At 43.4% G+C, this 18525-nt stretch overlaps 1 protein-coding gene across 1 annotated transcript in view; it reads left to right on the top strand.

Moving 5' to 3' along the window:
* HSF4 (heat shock transcription factor 4) overlaps positions 1–18525 on the top strand; it is a 36625-nt gene that overhangs the window by 3742 nt on the left and 14358 nt on the right. Inside the window, exons 2-8 of the mRNA XM_067551879.1 lie at positions 2248–2356; positions 5550–5677; positions 6107–6231; positions 7418–7493; positions 9908–9972; positions 16313–16412; positions 17946–18070. Of these exons, the coding sequence (XP_067407980.1) occupies positions 2248–2356; positions 5550–5677; positions 6107–6231; positions 7418–7493; positions 9908–9972; positions 16313–16412; positions 17946–18070 (728 nt within the window). The remainder of the gene's footprint in view (positions 1–2247; positions 2357–5549; positions 5678–6106; positions 6232–7417; positions 7494–9907; positions 9973–16312; positions 16413–17945; positions 18071–18525) is intronic.

Genomic DNA, 18525 nt, shown 5'->3' with positions numbered 1-18525 from the left:
TTCGCTTGTCTTTAATCTTGTTGATTTCAGAGCCGTTCTCCAATTTATAAAGGTTATTTTGAATTCTAATTCTGTCTTCCAAAGTGCTTACATCCCCTCCCAGTTTGGTGTCATCTGCAAATTTTATAATCATACTCTCTGCTCCATTATCCAAGTCATTATTGAATAGTACCAGACCTAGGAAAGATCTCTGCAGGACCCCATTATATATGTCCCCCTATTTTGGTAGCGAAGCATTAATAATGCTTCTGAGTATAGCGTTTCAACCAGCAATAGTAATTTCACCTATACCATATTTCCCTAGTTTGCTTATGAAAATGTCATGTGGGACTGTGTCAAAAGCCTTACTGAAATCAAGATATATCATGTCTACTGCTTCCCATCATGCCCCCCCCAAATGGCTGTCATCCTGGTTACTTCCTCCGCCTTCTGAAACAAAAAGTAGGCCCCGGTACGTTCTGGGATCTTATTGGATATTTTGTGTTTGGCCATGTTCCTTTGGGTTTACTTCCAGTGTCAGGTAATGTGAATCCCTAAAATACATACATTTGCACCATGTTGGTAAAAATTTCACACCCTTCCTACCTCCCCAATCAGTTTAGGCTGAAATCACTGTGCTTACGTGCTTCTAAAAATCTAGTGATGCCTCTCTGACCATTGCAGCATAAGCTGTAATTCAGTCTGAACATGTCCCTAAAAAAAGGCTGCTGCACAATTTTACATTCCAGAGGGTTAGCGAGGCTGCTTTTTCTAAGCTCCAATAGATGGTTCAATTGTAAATAAATCCCAAGTTCTTCTGCCCCTTAAAACATGTAGCACTAGATTGTTATTACTAAAGGTTTCAATGCACTATAACTTGAGTTCCCCCTCCCATCATTCGTAAGTATCAGTAGTTAGGGAATCATGCAGTACCTGCAGTATGGATATCTGACCAGGAGATGGAAATGTCCCGTACTTGCATTGCTTATAAATACTGGGCCTTGACCATCCAAAATTGTTCATACCAAACACCAACCTGTGTGCCCTATTAGAAAACAAATGTCTGGATGCTGATGAATATTTGCATGGCTTATTCAGCAAAATCTTCTGGGACACCATTCCTGCAGCATAATTCCCTCAGTAGATGGAGTTAACCTTAGATGGTATTTACAGTTTATTGACCCATGTAATATTTCTGTGGGGGATTTGGATGCCCTTTATTTTATTTTATTATTTATTTGCATGACCATAGCTCTTGGGAACACCAGTCATGGACCAGACCCCACTGTGTTAGGTGCTGAACAGCGTCAGAACAAACAGATGGTTCTTGCCCCAAAGAGCTCATCCCTTAGAGTTCTCGTTCTTCTAAGCTACCAAACGTCATGTGGTGCTCGTGTATTTGCCTGAGCACTAACTGTCACTGAGCAATCCAATAATGTAAGAAAGTTGTGCTAAATAAGAGATGGGTTATTGAAATTCCTACTGCTGCCCTTTGTCCTTATCCACTGGTAGAACCACCACCAGCTTATCTGTGCGCAGTAGATATAAACTCTTGGCTCCTATACTTGGCTGACTGAGACATACACCTTTGCTGACATATTTCTGTCCCATAATAAATTGGCACAATACCTTCTCAATACTCGTGCTGACAGCCCCCAGAGAAGAACCATTGGTCTTGCTGCAGGGTTAGCAGAATGATATTCTTCAGCCTGTGCCCAAGATGCTTTGACTTCTCCCTGGCTGGCATAGACCTAACTTTGCACCCTTCATGCACGGCTTTGCCATACTCATGTCTGCACAGAAAGGAAGCAATGCCAATATCCCTTAAGAGCTTTGCCTTAAAGTCAAATTTCTGTGGAAGCAATCTGTCTATCTAAGTATATCTACCATGCAATAATAATATATTACTTTTCCTCAGTCCATCTCAAAACACTTTATAAAGCAAATCAGTATAATCATCTCAATTTTGCAGCTGGGGAAATTGAGGCACAGAGCAGGGGAATGACTTGCCCACGGTCACCCTGCAAGCCAGTGGCAGAGCCCAGAATAGAGCCCAGGTTTCCTGAGTCCAGTGTCCTATCCACTGAATCACACTGTTACCCCATACTCACCATCTTTATAACTCATCACCTTATTACACCTTCAGAGTCATGGCTCTAAGTAATTAACTCCATCTGGCCACCTCCCATTTTATTGGCTCGCACGTGCCTCTGGGGATTCCAGAATTACTCTGTGATTTTTTTTCTTTTCTTCCTGTCTTCTCTGCAGAATGGCACCAGCTTCCATGTTTTTGATCAAGGGCAGTTTGCCAAGGAGGTGCTGCCCAAGTATTTCAAACACAACAACATGGCCAGCTTTGTTCGGCAGTTGAACATGTGTAAGTAAAACTCAAGCCTGGAGTGCACTACACTGCAGATATCCTCTGGGAAAGATGGATGAGCATAAGAATAACAGATAAGTTTATCAGAGCCAAGACCCAGATATAAGACTCAATGTTCCACAGCAGCGGGAAGGATACAAGAAAAATGCTAAATGGTGGATTAAGTTCTCTTGCATAAATAATTTTTACCTTACCCTTCATATTAAGATTTAGCATTTCTGCTTTTCTTGTAAAGACAGAAGGTTGTGAAATATGGATAAATAATTTTAGTAGAAGGCTTCAGTTTGATTAAAGGCTTCTGATGAATTCATAGGCTTGTTACCAGAATCCTGGGGTAAGATTTCCTTATGTTGTATTTATATTAGAGCATACAGTACCTTTGTGTTTTCTCCCATGCTGCCCCATGCTTAGGAGGAGCTCCCCTTAAGTTTCCATGACGTAACCTCATTATCCACCTTCAAATCCATATTCAAAACTCTCCTTTGCCACGAGTCCTACAAAAAGTCCTTCAGGTTTTGAACTTTTTCTGTGTTATCAGTTATGCTGGCAGATACTGAGCATGTTGCTGCTGCGTGCATAGCTTTAATAGCTACAGTGAAGAGATAAAAGGGTTATATCTTTAGAGACAATGTTGAAACAGTGCATGAGAAATGTTAATTCAATAATTACTATTATTTTAAATATGTTGTAAAATAACCAAGTTTCCATTCCAAAATTTTCGGCTAATGTTTAGTCAGTCTGATGACACACAATTTGTCAATTGCTTTATGTAACATGGTATATCAGAATTTTCAAAAACCCTGCTGGACAGTCTTGCCATGTAGGAGATCTTAAAGCACAATTTCCCCCCATGCCCAGAGTATGGCTGTACTAAGGACAGTTCTCCTCTGTCATTAGTAGGAGGTCATTTTTGTTAGGAAACCAATTTTTATTTGCCCCTTGACTGGTCACTTAATACAATTTTCCCTGTGTTATATGTAGTATATTCTGGCATAGCTCCTATTTTAGGCTGATATCAAAGGTTCTCAGATATGATTTGGAAAATCATCCAGTGATTTAGATAAGTTCAGACAAGCATCCAAGGGAAAGATTTTCAAAGGCACAAAGGGCAGCCAGGTGCCCCACTCTCACTGAAAGACAATGGCATCTAACTCTCATGTTTGCCTTTGAAAAGCTTCCACTAAATCTCTTTGGTCAAGAAATCAGAGTGGAGATTTTGTAAGAACTGGCCTTCTAGCATTTCCTAGTATTTTGTTACTTCCCAGGCCTGGTCAAAACGATGAAGGACAGCAGTTTGGGGCAGGGGGGAGAAGAAAAAAAGATTATTTTGTATTTTTCACTATGGCAGGTAAACTATTGTTCTTCTTCGAGTGCTTTCTCATGTCCATTCCACTATAGGTGTGTGCACGCCTCTGTGCATGGCCACCGGAACTTTTTTCCCCTTAGCAGATCCCGTAGGGCCAGCTCCGGCGCCCCCTGGAGTCCCACGCACATGCCGCGGTATATGAGGCGCTGCTGGCCCTTCGCCCCCTCAGTTCCTTTTTTCCGCCCGTGACGGTTACTGGAACTGCCTGCGCTTGCATTGCAAGCACTTAATTCCCCATGTTTAAACTTTAAACAATGATTTTTTGTGTTAATTAGTTAGTTAGATTAATAACTGTTGTAGTGGTGGTTAGAGATAGAGAGAGTCTAGCTCAGACTTTACTGGGAGCAGGTATGCTCCGGTGTCATGGCTTCAAGCTGCATGCTCCCAGCAGGAAGGCTTTCCCGCTAACTGACCCCCATTGCCTGAAGCGTGGCGGGGAAGCCCTTCATGAGAAGAGAAAGTCTTTCAGACCTCCGGAAAATCCGCCAACCTTGTGATGGGTTTTAGACTCATTAGTGTGAACTCACCCTACAATAATCATAATTGTAAGCATAAGATCAACCTTAAAGCAAAAGGAGTGTGTGAACCCAGCCACAAGCTTTGCTGAATATCATTTTGAGGAGGAGTGTATGTGGGGGGTGGAGGCAGAAAACAAAGAAGCTGAGAATAGACAAAAAAGACAGACAGAGAGAGAGATCCAAAAGGAATAGCTGAAAACTGGCCCTAGAAGAAACTTGTGAGAGGTTTATGGATTTGGGGGTGGGGGTGAGAGGGGCCTGAAAATGGTGCTCTTTTGAGCAAAAGAAGCTGTTTCCTGCCATTTGATTCTTGCTGCATTCTGAGACACTGGATTTTGTACATTCTTTGTAAATGAGCAAAACTGCATCAAAGAAATACCTGCCTACCACCAATTTCTGCTTCCAGCTGGAACACCCGCAGGGTGAAAAGGGGCAAAACTGTCATGTGCTGTCTTTGTTTTTAATACATCTGAAAGGGATTCATATTTTGAAGCACCAGTTGAAGTGCAACAGCATTTCATGTGTCCCATTCCTAAAAGTCCTTGAGTGGCTGCAGATTATGTGATCATTAGAGTGTTTCTTAGGTAACTAAATATCCCAATTGTAGGTGCTGGCTTTAGGAGGTGAAATTCACCCCTGTGCAGAGGTCAGCACAACAGCTATGCATTGGGTATGTCTTAATTTGAGGGCTTACTTGCTGGCCTTCTGCTTGGTGATGAGCTCCAGCCTTCATTACGTTTTTATGTTTCACAAAAGCTTTAAAAAGTAAAAGTGGGCTGTGGATGTTCCCCTGAGGATTGGAAATGGCCCTTTCAATTCTAGGCCGGGAGTTCAAATGCAGCCTAAGTAAAAAAGCTGTTTCTATCCAACCTCTGTTCAGTGGCCCAGGTGGAATGAGTGGTAACGGGCAAGTTGGTAATACACAAGGGCCATCACATTACATCTGCCACTAATTAGCAGCCCCATTCAGCAGAGAGGCGCTGGGTTGAATTGGCTGTAGAGACTGTACTACCATCTCAGAGTCAGGTACCTCCAGTTTTGGGTTTGGGGCATATTTGTCTGGACAAATTGGTGTCTTGGGCCCATTTCTGCCATTGGCATGTTAAGGACCATGTGAGTTCTCAGTGAAGGGTTTGCTCCTTGCAGCATATTTACAAAATCTAAGACAACACTCAGGAAGAAATTAGGAGCACGGAGAGGGAAACGTTGAAAATCAGTGGGTAAGTGGGGGGAAGGCTAATTCAAACATTGGGATTCTTTGTTTTTCCCCATCTATATGATTCTCACCAGTTCTGTTTACATTTAGATGGCTTCAGGAAAGTGGTAAATATAGAGCAGGGTGGCCTTGTCAAGCCTGAACGTGATGACACTGAGTTCCAGCATCTTTATTTCCTACAAGGCCATGAACACCTCTTGGAACACATCAAAAGGAAGGTGGGAATTGAGTGACAGCTTCACCTCCTCTCATTGTGTCATTAGCTAACCTCACTTCCTAGAATCACTGATGACAGGGATGTAGAAGGTCTGGTTAGATCATCTAGTTCATCTCCTCAGTGTTAGTGCTGGATTGATCCTTAAAATACCTTTTTATCCAATTTAGTTTAAAGTAACTCCTGTAATGGGACTTCCACTACATCTACTAGGACACTATTTCCCTGCACAATAGACCTCACTACTAAGGTATTTTGAATGCTCTTCAGCTTCTATTTACATTCCAGTGCCCCTAGCTACAACCCCTTGGGGCCACCCCAGACTCTTACAAATGTGTCTTCTGTTCCAATATATCATCACTGAAGAGCCCAGGCTGTTGTCCTGCGCACAACATCTTGCGTTAGTAAATTCTGCCGTATGTGCTCTTCTCAGGTATCTGTTGTGAAAAGTGAGGAAACCAAGATGCGCCAAGAGGATCTCAGTAGGTTGCTCTACGAGGTCCAGATTCTGAGAAGTCAGCAGGAGAACATGGAGTGTCAAATGCAGGACATGAAGCAGTGAGTTGATCGTGTTCACACCACTTCTGTGTGTCTGCTTCATGATACAGATGCAAACCTTGTGGAGTACTTGTAAGAACTTTGGACCTCTGGGGATTATATCATGCAAATCCCATATGATCTTTAAAAAGAATCCCTTCTGTGTGATAAACATTTGTTTTATATCCAATGAAGTATTGGTTTTGGGCTCCCTTTCCATTTTGCATTTCTATTTATATATGTAAAAAAGGAAATTAAAAATTGCATTAAATGGATTAAAATCACAAACCACAAATAATGAGGAGTGTATAGTCAAAATGAAGGGATTGCAAACAGCCCAGATGCTAAAAAATTATACCTCCAAACTATCCCGCAAATACCTACAAGTAATGGTATCAGGATATATTCACAAATGAGTGGCAGGCAAATAACAGGGCTGCATTCACTGGGTATTTTTTTCCCAATGAATAACTTGACCAGCTCTATTGATAACTGGTCTTGTGCGAAGTTCTAAGGTACTGAGAACAACCGCTGTTCTAAAACCACTGCACAATGAAAGGCACAGAAGTATCAGCTAAGGATGGAGCCTCCACGCTGTATTCACTAGTTCTCAGCATTAGAAAGTATACCCGTAAGGCCAAACTTTCAAGAAAACCTGTAAAACTGCTCACATAAAACCTTTATTTGCACACGTGATAGATGTGTATGTGGATAATTTGATTTGCAGACACAATTTGAGAGGCCCCTTTGAAATATGACCTTTTAATAATGTTATCTCATTGGGGTTGGGAGGGATTGAATTTACAGACCTGCCATATCAATTGCAGTGGAAAGAAGTACAGTACTGCCAACCTAAACCATTCAGAAATCGGGCCCTCCCAAAAATCATGTGATTAAAAAAAATGATTTTAGATTCTTTTTATTTGCCTTATGTATGTTTGACCCTTCAGGGGTTGTATTTTCAAACTTTCTCTGCAACCATGAAGGCTAACTATTTATTTTAAAATATATACGTATATATGAAGGGTGAGATGCTCAGATAATCACATGACTCCAGCAGCTGGGGTTTTAAGAAAAACACCAAATATTGCAAGACTCATGATAAAATCACTTAGAGTTGGCAGTCCTGTTTGTCATGGCAGCTAAACACAAGACATGCAGGTGGCGATGTCCATGTGTTCAGGGAATGTTTCTGTTTCACTTTCAGACAGAATGAAGTCCTGTGGCGGGAAGTTGTATCTCTCAGGCAGAATCATTCTCAGCAACAGAAAGTGATCAACAAGGTAGCGATCAGACCAGCGCAGATCAGATACCTGTAAAGTTGTATTGAATTGTGTTATGCAGACTATCAGATAGATGTAGTTAAGTTTCCCTATTTCTGTCAAGAGCCTACATAATATTGTTTTCTGTCTCTGTCATTGCCGTGTATGTATTTTCCCTTTCCTAACTGCATTGCACATGGCTCTCATGAGTGCTAATAAGAGATCTGTGCTACCAGAGAATTCTATCCCCTTTGACTTTATCTGGTTTTACTGCTGGGCAGCCCCAGGATAACACTGGGGAAGCTCAAACTCAGCCTTTAGCTCTGTGCCCATGTATAAAGAAGCAGATGAATTTGTATTGCTCCTTAGCGATCATAGTGACTTTAGGATGCCGTGTATGTAGGGGAGCGATGGGCCCTTTGAGGCTGAGCCTGCTTACCTTGAAATCAGTGGCAAAGCTATTATTGGTTTCTGTGGGCGGAAGATGGAGCATTTTATGTTTTTTCTATTTTGTATGGAGATAGTTCTCATCACTGATACCTTGGGCTCTCGGTGTTGCCTACAGACTTTGGGCTTGCCCAAATTTCTCCCTAGCTCTTTGTGCAAGTCACAGTAAAATAGTCACAAAGCCTGTACATTTCCTATACTCAGGGCTAGACTGTGCAACCCTTCCTCCATTCGGTGAGTGCTTACACACCCACGTAGTGCACTGAGGTCGACGAGTGAGGCAGGACTCACCAAGGGGAGAAAAGGTTGCACTACCTAGCCTGAAGCATAAGACCCTTGAGCCAACCCCCGTTGAAGTCAATGCTAAGAACAGGGAATCACAGATACTGCAGCAGTGTTATCTCCTGGGACAGGCAAAACTGTGTTGTTTCTAATTGCAGTCACTGCACTTGTCCTTCCAGGACTTCTCAGTTAAAACCTGCATCAGCCTTTCTCTTGAGTGGTTCACATCAAATTTGATGCATGGTCAGACATAGGAAGGTCACATTTTTCCATAGATTTCAAAGAATCCAGGCCCTGACTATGCCCTGTTGCAGGGGCATCAGTGGGCAGGTTGTGAAAGGATGCAAAGAGCCTTCCCGTCCCTTCTGCAACAGGGCACAGTTGAAGTCTCTGTCTTCCTCTGTGTGACTTTCGAGGTGCACCGACCAGCTGCCCCACCTCCATGCTGCAGAGCAGAACTGACCCGTTGCACCCTACAGGTGGCTGCTCCCCAGGCCTTCCAGGCAGCGCCATGCAGAGTTCTCCTTCCAGAGTTATCGGACTGGTTGAGGGAATTATTGGGTGAAATTCTAGGATCTGTGTTATTGAGGAGGTCAGACTGGATGATCATAATGGTCCCTTCTGGCCTTAAAATCTATGAAATCCTCCTGGAGTTTTCCCAGGGGAGGGGAGGCTCCATGATGCCCCCTCCATCCCCCACGGGGCTGTATGTAAATGGCACAACGAAGCCCACAGTGATTCCAGCATGGTAGCAGGGTAGAAGCTCCACACTGTAGTTGCATTTTTGCTGCTCTATCTTTTGTACTGTAAGAAAAGGGCAAGAGATGGATGCAAGACATGATGCTAATACACCATTTGTGTCTGCCCCGTGGTGAGAGTGTTGCCTTAGGCTTGCGTCAGCTGTTCTCTGATGAAGGATTTCTCACCACGAAAGCATTCTTGCATTACGGTTCGTGTTCTGAAATATAGATTGTGAGCTCAGCAGGGTTAAAAAAAATCCAGCAAAAATGGCTGTGAGATACTCAGTCCAGGACCACCTTTACGGGATTGCCTTTTAATCTGTAAATAGCCCATTATCTTATAGAGAGATTGATTCTGGTCAAGCAGATCTGTGTGAATTTATGCACAGGCAATTATGTGCTTGTTTGCATGCATATTCGCAGATATGATGGGGCTAGCTGAGGACTGTGTATGCACCTGGTGAGAAAGCTAGTCCTGTTCATACACATCTGGCAGAAGGTGCACCATTCGATGCACTGAAACACCTACTGAAAATCAGGCCCATGATTTTTAAGTGTGCAGGTTGCTCTGAACCTTTTCAGGCTTGGTCATTGCATACAATCTGATTTGGATGTTCCACCTCATACTAGGAAAAATATTCTCAGTCTCAGGGTGGTTAAGTTTTGCAGTAGGCTTCCAAGGGAGATTGTGGAATCACCGTCATTGGAGGTTTTTAAGAACAAATTGGACAAACACCTGTCAGGGATGGTCTACTTGGCCCTACCTCTGCTCAGAAGGCTGGACTAGATGACCTCTTGAGATCCCTCCCAGCCCCCATGTCTAGGATTCTGTGCACTGCCTGGCAGATCCCATTTCTTGGGGGCTTTAGTAAAACAGGGGGGAGTGTGCATAATAAGAAAGGTGCTCTGGAGTACAGAGTGCTGAACTCTGCTGAGTAACACCTGATTTTTGATCTCCCCTAACAGCTGATTCAGTTTCTGTTCGGCCAGCTCCAATCAAACCCCAGCAGCGCTGGAATAAAGAGAAAACTGTACGTAGCCTTGTGTGGCAGACACGCATGCACGCAGCTGGATAATGCTCACCCTTCATTAAAAACACCAGCTCAGCGCCAAGTGGGGTGGGAGGTCACCTGACTCAGGCACCATGGTGATAACAAATGAATGAGGTGGAACTGCTGAGTCAGACCTGCTGACACTCCTCGTTTAGTGCCCTTTAGAGAACCACCATGTCAGCTTGCTCTGACCTTTATTTTAGCAATACAGGGTGAGCTGAAAGAGGGACAACCTAACTAACTAAGAGCCTGCTCTGGCTCCCTTTGAAGCCAATGGACGTTTTCCCATTGACATCAATGGGAGCAGGACTGGGCCCTAGCTAACTAAAATAACCTATTAATTAAAGTAGGGTCACTGAACTTGGATGCATATAAAATTTTTCAGGTTACATTTAGGTTGCAGACGCTGCTTCTACAATTACAATCTTAAGGGTAAATTACTGTCGTGTGGAAGACGTTGATGGAATGTAGATCTTGTGATGCTCGCTCTTTGTTATTGTAATAGATGCTTAGGAATAAGTATATGTTGTTAGGGTAAAATTCATTCCTACGCAGAGAGTCAAATATAGACTTTATCTTGAGGTCTTAAATGGGCCACGTGCTGGCCCTCGGCACAGAGGTGAATTTCTCTCAAAGTGGTTGGATACGACAGTGGTGGACTGATATGATAGACTTGGCCTGATTTCACTCTAACTTAAACCAGTATAAATCTGGAGTAACTCCACTCTGGAGTAAGGTGCAACATGGTACACGGGGCGCATAAGTGAGAGGAGAATCTGGCCCCCCGATTCTCAGCTCTGACTGTTAGTTGAGAAATGACCCCTTGTTAAGAGTTTCCGTAACTTATACGTCTATGCCTTCTGGACTCTGGTTCTATGTAAACCTAGTTAATCCTGTGCCAGGTTCTCTGCATAAGATTGGAAATGGACCTGAGTTTGGATCCAGATCCAAATACAAATTCTCCAAGTTCAGGGGTATGTGGATCCTGTCTTCCAGTTTGTACTCATCTCTATTTGTGATCTATGGTTGCTGCAGAGCAGCATTCAGACACAAAAGGAAGCACTTCCCTGTATTAGGATGAATTGAAGCAACTGGGTATGATCTTTTCTGGCTCCTGGCAAGGATAATACCAAGCACATGGGAAGGGGCTCTGCTTTCTGCTTTGTAGCTTGCTGTGGTTCTTAAATGAAAGTTAAGAAGGACATTGTCTTTGAATGTGTCATGGACCGGGGCATGGGCAGTCAGGCCTTGGGGTCAGAGCCAGAGTCAAGATCCAGGTGCCAGAACTGAGAGTCAGGAACTAGGAGTCAGAAACTGAGCAGGGCTGGAGCAGAGCCAGGAACAAGGCAGCCACAAGACTGAGAACAAAGCAGGAGCAGGGGTGGAGCAAGGCTGAGAACAAGCCAGGCAAAGGAACGATTGCAGATGTGGGCATAAACATTGGACAGCTGCTGCCCAAGTGCTCTTGCTGGGCTTAAGAGCAGTCCTAGCAATGTGGCTCAACCCCTCGGGTGATCTGGCCGATAAGAGGTTTGAGCCGCAGTTAGCTAGCAGTAATGTCCATGGAGTCTGTCTAAGAGTTAATAAAAAATTGAGCCCAAAATAAGCACTGTCTGCCTGCTTCCATGTTGTGTGCAGTGTTGTTGTGGCCGTGTTGGTCACAGGATATAAGAGAGACAAGGTGGGTGAGATAATATTTTTTACTGGACCAACTTCTGTTGGTGAGAGAGACAAGCCCTTGAGCTTACACAGAGGTCTTCTTCAAGTCCGGGAAATGAATTACATATTGTACATCAAGCCTAGGCAAAGCACAGAGGCTGTAGCATTATTAAAGTCTGACACTGACCGTAACCACTAGTAGAAGATTATAGTCCTCTCTGGTTTGAAAACAGGTTTACTTACAAAACTTCAAAGTTTAGGTAGTGCATGGAAATCAACACAGAAAAAGACACACTGGTTATATACCTGCAATGGGTGTAACCCTACAGGTCTCCTGTCTTCTAGAGCTCCACCGGACTAACCAATCAGCTGATCATTATCTACAGGAGAGCTAGAGTCAATTTCTCATTAAAACAAGAAAAGGAGAGGGAGAAACCAGGCAAATGTTGGGTTTTGGTTTTGGTTTGATTGGTTGTTTTGTTTTAAATATTAGTGATGATGGGGAAACTCAATGAAAAGTGGATGCAGAAAGAATGGGCTAACCCTATAAAGTTAGACCTATAGGCCAGTTCATTGTTAAAAGGATTTGTAACCCCATGCAAGCTCAGCTGTCTGCCATTCAACATCAGGTTCTGCTTTTCAAGGAGATTAATATGCTTGGCTGCTTTTTTAAAAAATAATGTGCTAAGGTTTCCTGAAAGAATCACTTTCCCATACACCAATTCAAAACATTCCCAGAGTAATACAGGATTCCGCCTAAGATGTCATTCCACTCTGACTTCCAGCTACCCACTGCCCTTTTTTGTGTTTATTGTTTGTTGCTGTTATCAAGCACTGACAATGTGTTCAACACTGCATAAGACAAAACAGAGACATTCCTTGCCTCATGGCACTTGCAGTCTAGAGAAAGGTGCAGAGGCTCTTAGGGGAGGAAGGATGGATGGCCTTGTGGTTGGGGTAATGGATGGGGACTCGGTTCCTAGCTCTGCCACAAACATCCTGTGTCGTTTTAAGTAAGTTACTTAATGTCTCTCTGCCTCAGTTCCCCATCTGCAAAATGGGGCTAATACTTTCTGATTTCACAGGGGCAATGTGAGGATAAATAATTGTGAGGTGCTCAAATACTGTGGTGATGGAGGCCATATCTTAGTACCTAAGAGAGATCAATTATGGCCAAAATTTTCAAAAGGGTCTAGTGGTTTTGGTTGCCTCTGTTGTCAAAGTCCAAGTTTGAGTGCCCTTAAAGGGACCTGATTTTCAGATGATGGGTGCTCATCACTTTGTACTAATCAAGCTCCTTTAAGGCGTTTCATTTCTCCCCTGCCTCGCAAAACGGAGGTGTCCATAACCACTTGTCACTTTTGAAAATCTTTGCCAGAGAAGATAGGGCCCACATGAAAGCACAGAGCGGGAAATAATTTGCAGGATTATTTTTTAAGTGAATGTTGTTGTTCTTGACTGACATTCCTTGGCAGTATTGCAAGTAAGTGAAAAGTCTGAGGAGGGATTTGAACGCAGAGAGCACAGTCTTTTGGTAAACTGAAATTGGGTCGGCATCCTGGGTTCAATTAGCCCCTGCACAGAGTACGCTTCTGGGATGCATATGCCTTGTACTGACTCTCTCTGCTAGTAAACATCACCCTTTGGGCAGGAAAGGATAGTATGAAAACCGACATCGGGGTAGAGCCTCTGCTGATGTAAATTGTCATAGATCTAGTCAGTGGGGCTGGGACATTTTACCCCAGCTGAGGATTTGCCCCCATGGAGAGGGGACCAGAAGAAAGTGCTAATGCTAGATGCCCAATTTCTCTATAAGTACTGCCTCTGATGGACCATGATGACACACTGGATGTTGAAATTGGTGCTCTGCCCTACCTTGTACAAGCCCTGCAGGGCCAGACTGTGGAGGAAGAAAATAATGAATGAAAAAAAGACTGTCTTTACAGTGAGGAGGAGCATTCAGAAGACAGTTAACGAACCAATGTATCTATCTCCTAGTTTAAAGGGATCAAACAAATGTCTGTCTTGTTTCTTTATTTTGCCAACCGCAGTGTTTGAGGAACTTTTTCCATTAAGATTTTTCACATAAAATCTTCCAGGAACTTTTGCTACCTTGATCATATATGCAGATTCAATGTTTTATTTCCCATATGTTTATTAATGCATTTGAGATGACCGTATTCACCTTGGAGCACACTGAGCAGGACAACTTTATACATAAAATATAGACGAGCAAAATGTGGACTCTGAGATGGTGTACAGAATAGTCTGTTACAAGCAAATCTGACCTGTAAAGTTATTGGAATCTTCCTGTTGTAGACCCTTAAGATACCATGTTAATGGGCAATGGATGGAGAGATCCGAGAGAGGGTCTGAGAAGAAGCATTTGTGGAATGGGTTCTAGTGAAGACAGTGAAATACTTATACATGTCATAGAGGGCCAGATAGTGACACTGTTATTCAGACTGAATAGTATCTTATACTGTACCATGGATAGAGACCCAGTGAAGTCAATGGAGCTACTTGAAGGTAACTGATTGTTTTTGCCCTTTGTTTCAGTCTGGCCCAGAGTGATTAAAAGGTTCTTTTTTCTTTTTTTTTAAAAAAAAAATCTATTCACAAAAAATATGGAACACAGCTATTGAAAGAAAGAAAAAGTTTAGATTTTTATTCTTTCATCAATAATTCTGTCAATCATGACAAATCTAGACTTTTCCCCAATATATGATGATAATACCTAGCTCTTATATAACATTTTTCATCAGGAGATTGCAAAGCATTTGACAAAAGATGTCAGTATCATTATCCCCATTTTACAGATGGGGAAACTGAGGCACAGAGAGCAAACGTAACTTGCCCATGGTCATCCAGCAGGCCAGTGGCAGTACTAGGAATGGAACCCAGGTCCCTTGAGTCCCAGTCCAATATATGACTCCAGCTTTGTAATATAATGGAAGCAGGGAACGATCTCCTTCTTTCAACCTTTTTTGGCAGTATTGCATGGATGCAATTGCTAGCTTCCTATGACCAATTGCCAGAGCACTGATATCTCCAACCAAGCCACTACTTTTAAATAATAATTGAAAAGACATTTTCCTGACCCCTTCATGGATGCAGAGAATCCATAAGAGAAAAGGGATTTGTTATGAAGTTTTACTTGATAACCATAGCATTACAAAAGCAAAATATAGCAATTCACCGTATGTATTTCACTTTAGCGCAGTGATTGTAGTATTTCCATTACAAGAGGAAACGTCCTGATAAAATCCAATACTCTAGTGAGGTATGTCTCAGATGTTTTTAGTGATGCTCGCTGTACATGATAGCTTGGGAAAATATATTTTAAGAAACCGTCCCAGGAAGGGTGACAACAATGACAGAATATTCAACCAACCATGCCCTGTTATGGATACTTATGTATGGGTTGTGAAAGTTACACAGATTGAATAGTGTTCTCTCAAGATGGTTGATGGAAAGATGTGAGTTTTAGCTATGTTTGGCAAATGCCCAGAAATGGAACCCTGCTGGAATGAGTCAGAGAATTACTGAAGATGCTGTCTGTGTCCTTGTGTCTATGTTGGTCAGGCTGGTGTCTGTCGTCGTTTGGTGTAGACAGAAGTGTAAAGCAGCTAGGAAGGTGTCTTCCGTTGCGAGCCAGAATCACGTGAGTGGCTGTCTGGAGAAGATGTGCCTCACCACTACAGGAGTGGTTTGCAAAGTTTCAGGATATTTTAGTAGCTTATGGCTATAAAAGGGAATTGCACAGGTTACTTACTATACCAGCTTGTGGCTAGGGGTGAAATCCTGGTTCCATTGCAGTCAATGACAAAACTGCACTGGGGCCAAGATTCCCCCGCTAGGTGTATAGACCATATCCAGATTCTGGCAGGGAAAGTGCTAACTCCATCACTTTGGCTATAGGAAGGACTACAGTTGTGTGCCCTGATGATAGTGGTTTGCAGAGTATCAGACCTGATATGGCTGTGAGCAATTAACCCCTCTCCATCACACCTTATGAGGTTGATTCTGCAAACTGCTGAGTTCTCCTGTGCCAAGTGCCATCAGCTTCCACAGAAGTCAGTGAAAGTCATGAGCACTCAGCCCTTTGCAGAATCAAGCCCTATAAGAGGATCGTGCCATGGGGAGACTGGAGCTAAGAGCAAATTTGCACTCTAGACCTTTGCATTGAATTTGGCTGAAGGAAGCTACAGCTCAAACCATACCTTTGGCTAAAGTAAACCCCACGGTAGTTGTGTTTGCCCCTTAAAGGGCCAGGATAGTTATGTATTCTATTTCACATTTACTTTTCCATTTTGTGATGAAACCATCCACAAAGGTGTTTAAACTCCACTGCATTATGCAGAATGACTGCTTCTTAGAGCAGCTAGCCCTGGAACCCCCAAAGGGAGAAGCAATTCTTGATTTAATCCTAAATGGAGCACAGGATCTGGTCCAAAAGGTGAATATAGTTGAACCGCTCAGTAATAGCAACCATAATACAATTAAATTTAACATCATTGTGGGGGAGTAAGTAAGACATGCACATTGTGAAACTTCCAGGTGATGCCAACCCTTATTCAGATGTTTCTTGCACTTTACTTAGGTGCCAGACAGTTAATACAAGGCTGAGATAAAATAGCTTTTCTCGTTCTCTCCACAGACCTCTGATGCTAGACGATGGAAGCTCAGCTCCACAAGTGTCAAAGTTCAGCCGACATTTGTCTGTGGACCCTCTTCATGACTCCTATTTCATTCAGTCGGTAAGTTTGCTTTCAAGCACAGACCCTCATTTCATTCCTTCTTTTTGTCATGGTTTGTCCTTAGCCATGGTGGGAAAGGTGACATTTCTGTGCATGAACTATTAGCACAGGTAACTCTTTTAAATGAGAGGAAATGTATATCTGAATCTGTACTACTCTGCAATGAAAGAGTTCCTCTCCTGCTTTCTGGCTACCATTGCCTGCTGTTCCCTGGCTGGATGAGAGTGTGAAGGAGCTTGGACAGGAGTAGGGGAGTAGAGACTCTGGCTGCTATTTCTTGGTTACTACTCACAGGCCCATGTGGCCAGGGAGGGAGAGACATCTGGAGCACAACCCAGGGTCATTCTAGCTAGGTCTATGGCCATGGTTGGCTTGGGAGAACTATGCTCTGGGCTTCATCTCTTTGGTTAGAGTCCTCCAAGCTGGGAATCTATCCTTAGCATCCTGGGGTGGAAACTAAACAACTAAGGAGCACAAGTCCCAAAATCCCACCTCTAGACTCTAAGTATAAAGATCCCACCTAAAACGGCCCCCCCATATAGACATGCAGCCTGTAGCCTCTTCCCAGCTCTCCACATATGGAGACTGAAGCCCCAAGGCAGGTGCAGTTCTGAGAGCAGCTAGAAACAGGCACCTCCTGGCGAGATGAGACGACAACAGCCCTGCAGGATCCATAGCATCATAACTCATATGATTGCTTTGGTTTCCTTGCCCAGCACAGAATAGATGCCATAGATGACATTTGTTTGAACAGTGTGAATTTCCCAGGCAATGGGTGCTGTAAGCAAAGATTGTACATAACCGGAGGAAGAGAAAGGATCATGCTTAGTTGTTGCTCTTTCATCTGAGACATTAAAAAAAAAACGGTCCCGGTTGCTTGCAGTGATTTAAAGGTCTCATGGGTCCTTCAACTAAGGGGAAGTTAAGGGATCTAGGCAAAATTTAAATGTGACTAATCCCATTCTGTCTACATTAAAATCCCTCTGCAGCTGTCATTTCAATTGGCATAGTTATTTTATAGGTGCATTGTAGTGGGCGTGGGGGAGGGGTTTGAAGTGATTACTATGCTGTATGCACTTTACTCATGTGTCATTCCACCGACTACCTCACTGACTTCAAGAGAATTGCTCCCAGGAGTGACAGAAGCAGGATTTGCCCATAGGGCCCAATCCTGTACACTCTTACTATCAGAGGTAGTGCTTAGTACCAAGTGTGCGTCTGCTGAATTCAATGAGACTGTGCCCGGTAGTAGGGACTAGATTTTTCCAATTAGCTACTGCCCTCTAGGAGTGGGGTAGCTGCACCACCTCAGGGGGTGCTCCAGAGAGCGAGTGCCTCATGGTGTCGTGAGCTGCTGGGTTCCACAAGGCAACGTGTGGAAGTTCAAGGAGCTTGGCAGAGATGAGCCAGGATTCCTGTTTACAAGCAAGTATCCTGTCTTTGTCCCTTCCTGAGCCAATGTATAACTGCCATAGTGGACTCCCTAATTCTTCTTGGCATCGCAAACCAATCATTTTGTATTTTCTTTTTCAGCCATCTACAGAACCTGCCTCGTGCTTGAACAGTCCTGCTATTGCTGGAGGGCCAGTCATATCAGATGTCACTGAGGCATCACAACCTAACGTAGGGATACTTCCGTCTCCTCCCGAGGGTGACAGGTAAAGAACATTACTGTGATCTAAGGGTATGTCTCTACTTTGGGCTGTGGGTGTAATTCCTAGCTCAAGGAGACATACCCACGCTAGCTCTCGTCCAGCTAGTGTGCCAAAAATAGAGTCTAGCTATGGCAGCACAAGTGGCGAGAGGGGGTAGCTGCCCTGAGTACATACCCATCCATGACACTAGATACATACTTGAGTGGCTAACCCTCTGGCTTCTCACATCGCTGCAACTGCAGCCTCTTTTTAGCACACTAGCTCCATGAGTGCGAGAGTGGGTATGTGTCCCTGAGCTAAGAATTACATGCTCACCTCAACATATAGAGACACCCTTAGAGATCTGTGCAAGGACATGAATAACTAAAGCAGAATATTGTCTAGGCTTAATTGTACTGTGCCGTCTTCATGTCACTCAATACTACATGCCTCACATCTTTACAGAGATGAAGTGGCTG

Source organism: Emydura macquarii, unplaced genomic scaffold (assembly GCF_026122565.2).
Source record: "Emydura macquarii macquarii isolate MOO-44397 ecotype Brisbane River unplaced genomic scaffold, CSIRO-AGI_Emac_v2 contig_295, whole genome shotgun sequence".
Classification (NCBI taxonomy): domain Eukaryota; kingdom Metazoa; phylum Chordata; order Testudines; family Chelidae; genus Emydura; species Emydura macquarii.
The sequence above is the reverse complement of the archived record's forward strand: the minus strand, read 5'-3'. Positions and strand labels throughout refer to the sequence as shown.